The sequence below is a fragment of the Penaeus japonicus genome, unplaced genomic scaffold (genome assembly GCF_977035675.1).
Source record: "Penaeus japonicus unplaced genomic scaffold, GWHDUDI00000001_assembly GWHDUDI00000037, whole genome shotgun sequence".
Taxonomy (NCBI): domain Eukaryota; kingdom Metazoa; phylum Arthropoda; class Malacostraca; order Decapoda; family Penaeidae; genus Penaeus; species Penaeus japonicus.
Genome location: NW_028234439.1, coordinates 1,987,201 through 1,996,385, shown reverse-complemented (window position 1 = coordinate 1,996,385; position 9,185 = coordinate 1,987,201). Strand labels below are relative to the sequence as shown.

At 42.8% G+C, this 9,185-nt stretch overlaps 1 protein-coding gene across 2 annotated transcripts in view; it reads left to right on the top strand.

Annotated features, from left to right (window-relative positions):
• The first annotated feature begins 2,139 nt into the window (after nucleotides 1-2,139).
• Pino (protein pinocchio) overlaps nucleotides 2,140-9,185 on the top strand; it is a 142,011-nt gene continuing 134,965 nt past the window's right edge. For both annotated transcript variants that reach the window (XM_043004170.2, XM_043004169.2), the window contains exon 1: nucleotides 2,140-2,254. In XM_043004170.2, coding sequence (XP_042860104.1) covers nucleotides 2,155-2,254 — 100 coding nt within the window. In that variant the 5' untranslated portion in view covers nucleotides 2,140-2,154. The remainder of the gene's footprint in view (nucleotides 2,255-9,185) is intronic.

Sequence of the window (9,185 nt, the reverse complement as noted above, 5' to 3'; positions counted from 1 at the left end):
CGTGGCGAGGCTAGATGTTGAATGAGAGGACAGCTGGTATCTAGTAGTAAAGGTAACAGTTCCGAGGTGTGAATGGTAGTGGAACGTCACATATTGACAACCGTGGAGATGATGACGTGTGAATGGTATGATTGACAAGGGTACCTGGGAGAAAGAGGGGTAGGAGGAGTTATGTGGGTACTAGAGGGTTTAGGAGCAGGAGTGAAGGAGTGAGAAAGAAGAGAAAAGAATGTACGATTAATGAGGCAGGAATTGCAAATGGTGTGGTATCCCACGCGGGCACGACGAGGGTAGAACGGTAAGTGAATGGTTAGTCACAGGAACCTTGGCCAAGTCACCTTGACCAAATAGATCATTGCCAGCGAGGTGCGCATCCTTCGGAAATCATAATCCTACTTATTATCATCTCTCACTCTTTTACTCCTGCCATACCGAATACATCTAGTGTTAGAATGAATAACTATGGGTTTGTAACGCATCCTTCACTATTCCTTAAACCCCCGAAACTAAAAGAAATAAGATGATGACAAGCTGACCAGGAGAGGATTTGGCAGGTGACGGTGAGGTGCGCTTATCTGTGTTTGTCTGACGGAGGCGTCGGGTGAGTGTCTGGGTGTCTGTGTTTGTGTGTGTCTTGGGAGCTCGGGGTGAAGGAAGAGGAGTGTCTGTGTGTCTGTGTGTCTGTGTGCGTCTGGAGTGAGGTACGGGACTAGTAGAGTGCGTCTGTATCTATGGGTACGGGGTGTCTGCGTCTGTATATATCTGTATCTGTTGCGTACGGGGTAAGGTAGCGGGACCGGAATGTGTCTGTGTCTGTCTGTGCGTTTAGGGGGCATGGGGTAGGCTAGAGAGACAGAAGAGTGTAAATTTGCGTCTATCGTGTGTGTGTGTGTGTGTGTGTGTGTGTGTGTGTGTGTGTGTGTGTGTGTGTGTGTGTGTGCGTGTGTGTGTGTGTGTGTGTGTGTGTGTGAGTGTGTGTGAGTGTGTGCGTCTGTTTGCGAGTGGCAGGGAGTAAAAAGGTTGGGAAGTAGGACAAGTGAGTGTGCATACGTGTGTTTCTGGAGGAGTGGACAGGGAGGAAGGTGGAGGAGCAAAATTAGCGTGTGACAAGTGAGCATTTGTCTGTATCTGTCTCGGGGTAGGATAGCATGTGTCTGTCTGTCTGTGTGTCTGAGGAGGGACGTAGTGGATGGAGGGTGGGGGGAGGGGGTAGGGTAATAGAAGAATGTGTATGTTTGGCAGGTTTAGGGGAGGTTTAGGGGATTGAGTAAGGTGATAGGAGAATGCGTCTATATGTATGGTTGTTTGTCTAAGGGCAGAAGTTAGCAGAGGATATATGTCTCTGTGTTCCTTAGAGAAAGTGTGGGGGGGGGGGCTGAGGGGTGATAGGAGGGGGAGGAACAGATCTGACGGCTGACAGGAGAGTATGTGTCTATGTATCCGGAGGGAGGGGGAAGGGGGGAGGGGGGGAGGGGTCGAGAAACAAATTTGGTGGGTGACAGGAGAGTATGTGTCTGTGTCTCTCGAGGGGGGGGAAGAGGGGGGAGGGGGGATAGAGGGGTATACGAGGGGAGAGGGGGGCGCCTTAAGGCCGTGAATGGCCTCGGTGGGCGTGTGAGAGCCAAGTCTTTCGCCCACCTTCCCTTCGGCGCCAGTTTCCCGCCATCACCCGCTTGGGAAAGACACCGCCACCGCCACCATACATACATACATACGTAACGCGCGACAAATAACGTTTTCGTCCTCGTATCTCTACAAAAATCAGAGAGCCATAAAAAGACTGCAGCCACAGAGCGAAGAGAGACGACCCTAAGTTGGTTTCGTGCCTGTGTTAATCTCACCCCTGTGTTTATCTCGTCCCTGAGTCAATCTCGGCCCTGAATTAATCTCGTCCCTAAGTCACCCTCGTCCGTGAGTCAATCTCGTCCCTGAGTCAACCCCGTCCCTGAGTCACCCTCGTCCTTTAGTCAACCCCGTCCGTGAGTCAATCCCGCCCCTGAGTCAATCCCGTCCGTGAGTCAACCTCGCCCCTGAGTCACCCTCGCCCCTGAGTCACCCTCGTCCCTGAGTCACCCTCGCCCCTGAGTCTTCCTCGCCCCTGAGTCTCCCTCGTCCGTGAGTCAACCCCATCCCTGAGTCTCCCTCGTCCCTGCCATGACCGACGTCATGTTCTACGAGGACTCCATTCTCTTCGACGTCGACGACCCCGACTTCGCCCAAACCGACGAGAACGCAAACGCCGACGCCAAGAGAGGTAAGGACGAGCCGAGAGTGTTTTAGGGTCTTGTGTTTAAGGGTCCTGTGTTCGGGTGTTGTGTTCGGGGTCTTGTGTTCGGGTGTTGTGTTTTAGGGTGTTGTGTTCGGGTGTTGTGTTTTAGGGTGTTGTGTTCGGGTGTTGTGTTTTAGGGTGTTGTGTTCGGGTGTTGTGTTTTAGGGTGTTGTGTTCGGGTGTTGTGTTTTAGGGTGTTGTGTTCGGGTGTTGTGTTTTAGGGTGTTGTGTTCGGGTGTTGTGTTTTAGGGTCTTGTGTTCGGGTGTTGTGTTTTAGGGTGTTGTGTTCGGGTGTTGTGTTTTAGGGTCTTGTGTTTTAGGGTCTTGTGTTTGGGTGCTGTGTTCGGGTGTTGTGTTTTAGGGTCTTGTGTTCGGGTGTTGTGTTTTAGGGTCTTGTGTTTTAGGGTCTTGTGTTTTAGGGTCTTGTGTTTTAGGGTCTTGTGTTTTAGGTCTTGTGTTTTAGGGTCTTGTGTTTTAGGGTCTTGTGTTTTAGGGTCTTGTGTTTTAGGTCTTGTGTTTTAGGTCTTGTGTTTAAGGGTCTTGTGTTTTAGGTCTTGTGTTTTAGGTCTTGTGTTTTAGGGTCTTGTGTTTTAGGGTCTTGTGTTTTAAGGTCTTGTGTTTTAGGGTCTTGTGTTTTAGGGTCTTGTGTTTTAGGGTCTTGTGTTTTAGGGTCTTGTGTTTTAGGGTCTTGTGTTTTAGGTCTTGTGTTTTAGGGTCTTGTGTTTTAAGGTCTTGTGTTTTAGGGTCTTGTGTTTTAGGTCTTGTGTTTAAGGGTCTTGTGTTTTAGGGTCTTGTGTTTAAGGGTCTTGTGTTTTAGGGTCTTGTGTTTTAGGTCTTGTGTTTTAGGGTCTTGTGTTTTAGGGTCTTGTGTTTTAGGGTCTTGTGTTTTAGGTCTTGTGTTTTAGGTCTTGTGTTTTAGGGTCTTGTGTTTTAGGGTCTTGTGTTTTAGGGTCTTGTGTTTTAGGGTCTTGTGTTTAAGGGTCTTGTGTTTTAGGGTCTTGTGTTTTAGGTCTTGTGTTTTAGGTCTTGTGTTTTAGGGTCTTGTGTTTTAGGGTCTTGTGTTTTAAGGTCTTGTGTTTTAGGGTCTTGTGTTTTAGGGTCTTGTGTTTTAGGGTCTTGTGTTTTAGGGTCTTGTGTTTTAGGGTCTTGTGTTTTAAGGTCTTGTGTTTTAGGGTCTTGTGTTTTAGGTCTTGTGTTTAAGGGTCTTGTGTTTTAGGGTCTTGTGTTTTAGGGTCTTGTGTTTTAGGGTCTCGTGTTTTAGGGTCTTGTGTTTTAAAGTCTTGTGTTTTAGGTCTTGTGTTTAAGGGTCTCGTGTTTTAGGGTCTTGTGTTTTAAAGTCTTGTGTTTTAGGTCTCGTGTTTTAGGGTCTTGTGTTTTAAAGTCTTGTGTTTTAGGGTCTTGTGTTTTAGGGTCTTGTGTTTTAAAGTCTTGTGTTTTAGGGTCGTGTGTTTTAGGGTCTTGTGTTTTAAAGTCTTGTGTTTTAGGGTCTTGTGTTTTAGGTCTTGTGTTTTAAAGTCTTGTGTTTTAGGGTCTTGTGTTTTAGGTCTTGTGTTTTAGGGTCTTGTGTTTTAGGGTCTTGTGTTGGGGTTGGAGAATGAAGGAGGAGGAGGAGGATATAGGAAGGAGGAGGTAACTGGAGGAGGAGAAGGAGGAGGAGGTAGGGAGGAAGTTGGGGAAGGAGGAGGAGGTGGAGGTAGGAGGAGTAGGAGGAGGAGGAGGAGGAGGTGGTAGGAGGAGGAGGAGGAGAAGGAGGTGATAGGAGGAGGAGGAGGAGGAGGAGGTGGTAGGAGGTGGAGGTAGGAGGAGTAGGAGGAGGAGGAAGAAGAAGAGGTGGTAGGAGGAGGAGGAGGAGGAGGAGGAGGAGGTCGAGGTCAAAGGGTACATGAGATGGGGTGAGGGAAGCAGAGAGAATATGTGAGTGTGCGTTTGTGTGTGTATGTGTGTGCGTGTACGTGTAGTGTACGTGGGCGTATGTGTGTGTGTGTCTATTTTACGCACACCAGTCATGCATATCATGTAACTCACAGAGCATTTTAATTGCTTTCACGGCGGCGACGGGAGCTGTTTGATGTATTGATAATAGGGAAAGGAGCAGATAGATGGATAGATAGGCAGATATATATCTATATCTATCTATCTATCTATCTATCTATCTATCTATCTATCTATATATATATATATATATATATATATATATATATATATATATATATATATATATATATATAGAGAGAGAGAGAGAGAGAGAGAGAGAGAGAGAGAGAGAGAGAGAGAAAGATAGATAGATAGATAGATAGATAGATAAATTGATAGATAGATAGATAGATAGAGAGAGAGAGAGAGAGAGAGAGAGAGAGAGGGAGAGAGAGAGACTGGTATTACAATAACTTGTTTTTTTTTCTCTCTTCTCTAATTTTCCTCTCTCTCTCTCTCTCTCTCTCTCTCTCTCACCCACCCACCCACCCACCCACACACACACACACACACACACAAACACACACATAGCCACATGTCTACCAATCTCTCCTACCAATCTATCCATCTAATTTATCTCTATATGAAGCGTCACAATCGAGTGTCCGTATAGACATGTGACCTTATAAATTTCCTCTCTTGTATTGCCTATGAATTAAAGAAATAGATGTTACCTATTATTGCTAAGGCATCCTCAGAACCTGTCTTTTGAGCAGATGAAAGACTTGTATGTTATTAATAAGTCAGTGATCCGACTGATATTTTTTTTTTGTTTGTTTGTGTTATTCATGAAGTGTTTTTTGGTGTTCGTATGTGTGTATGTGTTTGTTTGCTTGCTTGTGTGTTTGTCCATTTTTCTGTTTGTTTGTTTGCTTGTTTGTTTGTGGGTATGTGTTTGTTTGCGTGTATGTTTGTCCATTTTTCTGTTTGTTTACTTGTTTGTTTGTGTGTATGTGTTTGTTTGCGTGTGTTTGTCGATTTTTCTATTTGTTTGTGTGTATGTGTTTGTTTGTTTGTATGTTTGTGTGTGTGTGTCTTTGTGTATGTGTCTGTGCGTATGTATGTATGTAAATATTTCTATGCGTGTGTATGTGTACATGCATATGCTTGTGTGTTATGTGCATGCAAATACGCGTGCATGTGTACGTGTATTCGTGTGCGTCAGCTGACCTTGTCTGATCCACCGGTTCACTTGAGTGTCAGAGTGACAGATCTCCTGAAGAATCTTTATTGTCAGACGGATCAGAAGTGGCAGCGACGCAGATGCCAGAGGTTGCAGGAAAAAAAAAACAAAAAAAACAGCTGATTTGGTTGATGTTTGCGAGCCGCCAATCAGTGTCTTTCTGTTTTTGTCTGTCTGTCTGTTTGCCTTTTGCTCTTTCGCTCTCTCTCGCTCTCTCTTTCTCTCTTTCTTTCTCTCTCTCTCTTTCTCTACCCTTTCTCTCTTTCTTTCTCTCTCTCTTTTACTCTCTCTCTCTCTCTCACTTCACCTCTCTCTCTCACTTCATCTCTCTCTCTCTCTTTCTCTCTCTTTCTCTTTCTTTCTTTCTCTCTTTTACTCTCGCTCTCTCTCTCTCTCTCTTTCTTTCTCTCTTTTACTCTCGCTCTCTCTCTCTCTCTTTCTCTCTCTTTCTCTTTCTTTCTTTCTCTCTTTTACTCTCGCTCTCTCTCTCACCTCTCACCTCTCACCTCTCTCTCTCTCTCTCTCTCTCTCTCTCTCTCTCTCTCTCTCCACACACGCACACACAATATATAAATATATATATATATATATATATATATATATATATATATATATATATATATATATATATATATATATATATACATATATTGCAAAGGCAAGCAAGCGGAGGTGTATAGAATCTCATGTTCTCCAGTGTAAACTAGACCATTCTAGTTTAGTTTTGTTTTTGAAGAGAGCAAAGACAGAAGTTTAGTTTTTGATGCTGGATAATCCAGGGGTGCCTAGGATAGGTTCCGTTAGGTTTAAGCAAGGCTAGGTTCGACTAGTTTAGTTTAAGTTAGAGAAGGTTAGAATAAGTTAGGAGCACAAGTACCCACCTCCTACTCGCCCTCATCCTGTTTCTGTTAAAGGTTTTCTAATCCTGTTTCCAATCCTACTCCTGATCCTGCTCCATGTACTAGTGGTATTACGTCCTTATACTAAACATGACAGGACTCTTGCAAAATGTCACTGCTTAACCACCACGAAGCTGTCGTTTTAGCAAAGGTCGAAATATATGTATATCTAATGTGAAACTAGAGACGTATATGTAAACAAATGAGTAAATTGATATGTAAATGAGATGTGTTAATAGATAATTACGTAAATAAAATCTATAGAATGGGAGTTAATTTTTTTAGTACGATGGTAATGGTATAAATATAATGGAATTGTAAGGGAATTTCAATACTATTATCATTTCATATCCAGACACATGCCGAAGATGTATTGTAAAATATAGTAATGATTTTATTTTCTTGCAAAAAATCATGCGGGCTTTTGTGACGTCATAGCCGTCTGGCATTGCACTCAGAAAAAGTTTCAGTTGATAACACTTAAAGGAGAGTTTGTATTTGTGTGTATGTATGTGTATGTATGTGTCTGTGTGTGTTCATTGACTATTCCTCTTATTTTGAATATGTGTTCAGTTATTTGTTTGTTTGTTTTTGTATATGTGAGTATCAGATATTTGTTTGTTTGTTTTTGTATATGTGATTATCCGATATTTGTTTTGTTTTTGTCCGTGTGAGAATCAGTTATTTCTTATTTTTGTGTTTTGTTTTCGCGTTAGCCAGGTAATATATTTGATTACCATATACCTAGGTCCTTTACCAATATCATGGCCATTGTACCGATACGACCCACGGAAGGCTCGAAGGACGATAATACTTAATAATACTTAATAATACCGTAATACTTTTAATTTTTGTGCACTCGCCTTCGTCAACGATAGCCCAGACGAAGGGCGTGACAATCATTCCAATAATTTTTCGTGAAATGCGTCTGGACTGAGTGAAATTTCGCGAAATGCGTTTAGACTAAGTGAAATTTCGTAAAATCCGTCTGGACTGAGTGAAATTTCGTGAAATGCGTCTATACGAAGCGAAATTTCGTGAAATGCGTCTGGACTGAATGAAATTTCGTGAAATGCGTCTATACGAAGCGAAATTTCGTGAAAGGCATCTGGACTGAGTGAAATTTCGTGAAAAGCGTCTGGACTGAGTGAAATTTCGTGAAAGGCGTCTGGACTGAGTGAAATTTCGTGAAATGGACGAAGCGAAAACAATACGACGGCAGAAACCACGGAACGAAAATTACTAGAAATACGGCGGATACCTAAGTTTAGCATCTTTTCTATGTGTTAAATGAGACAACATAACTAAAAAGAGACATGCTGAGTGATATAATGTGTTTTAATTGCAGCTACATCGAATCTACATAAAGCGTAGAGGGAATTAACCTCGTAAACCGCTGCTGTTTAGTAAGTGACCTTAGTTGGGTCAAGGTCATACGCTGTCGCTCTCTCGTTTCTTGTTTTAGCCTCCGATATACAATGATCGAGACTAATACAGCAGGCACGTGATTTCCAGATCATCAGGTGGATAAACACGGAGCCTCTCTCTCTCTCTCTCTCTCTCTCTCTCTCTCTCTCTCTTTCTCTCTCTCTTTCTCTCTCTCTCATATCTTTTCTCTTTAATTCTCTCTCTTTCCCTTCTTTCTCTTCATCCCCCTTTCTCTCTCTCTCTCTCTCTCTCTCTCTCTCTCTCTCTCTCTCTCTCTCTCTCTCTCTCTCTCTCTCTCTCTCTCTCTCCTCCCCTTCTCTTTATATATATCTCTCTCTCTCCTCTTTTCTATTGAACTCTTTCTCTTTCCCTTCATTCCCTATTTCCTCCTCCCTCCTTCCTTCCCTACTCTCTCTCTCACTCTTTCTCTATCTCTCTATCTCCCTTCTTCCCTCCTTCCCTCCCCCTCTCTCTCTCTCTCTCTCTCTCTCTCACGCACGTTCTGTTATTTCTTCTTCTTTCATAAGCATATAAACCCGAACACGTGAGTTGAGCAAAGAGATTCTTATGAAACGAAACACAGTCACGGTGAGAAGTGAAAACGCCAAACTCGTGACATTTCGAGCACAAGGTCCTGAAGATGAACATAATATCGCCAGAAATGCCGTGATTTTTAAAACTTCCTTTTGCACTGTTTTTTTTTTTTTCTTTTTTTTTCTGTTTTTTCTTTATCACACGTTGATGTGCTTTTGCTTCGTTTGATCTACCTATCTACCTATATGCATGAACTATTTAATCATTACAACGACAGATGAAAGAAGTCTTTTGATAATGTGCTTCGAAATTTATATCTTTCTTTGTTTTTCTTTAGTTGTTTCATTCCCCTTTTTATCTCCTGACCTGCCTTCCTCGTGGTACTCGAGACGGAGAGAAGAGCGAGATGACACTTGGAAATATTTTATTCACCATGAGCAACTGACACACTTCACTTATCATGCAGGGGGAGAGCATCCCAGTTGCCATGCACAAGGTACGCTTCGCTTTCATCATGCAAAAGAGAGGTAGCAATAACAATAAAAGGAGTAGAATATGAGGAAGGAGTATCCGATTACCATGGTCATGCAGAGGTCTTTGTAGATGTACTTAGTTGCAGTTTGCATGAGAGCTGTTCTGTTAATCACACGCAATATGCATGTGAATGGTGGTTATAACTATGTGGCAGAAGTAGACATTTGATCTTATCCTGCAAGTTCGCCACATGCAAGATGCAACCGGATAATGGTTACAGCACAAGTAGGCCTTTCACTGAATTGCTACGGCCCAAAAGTAAACAATATATTGTATTCTATGCAAATAAAACAACAGATCTAAAAACAGGAAAGCCCACGCACGTGTTAACACATTTGTGTGTTTTCCTTTTTTTTTCCCCTTT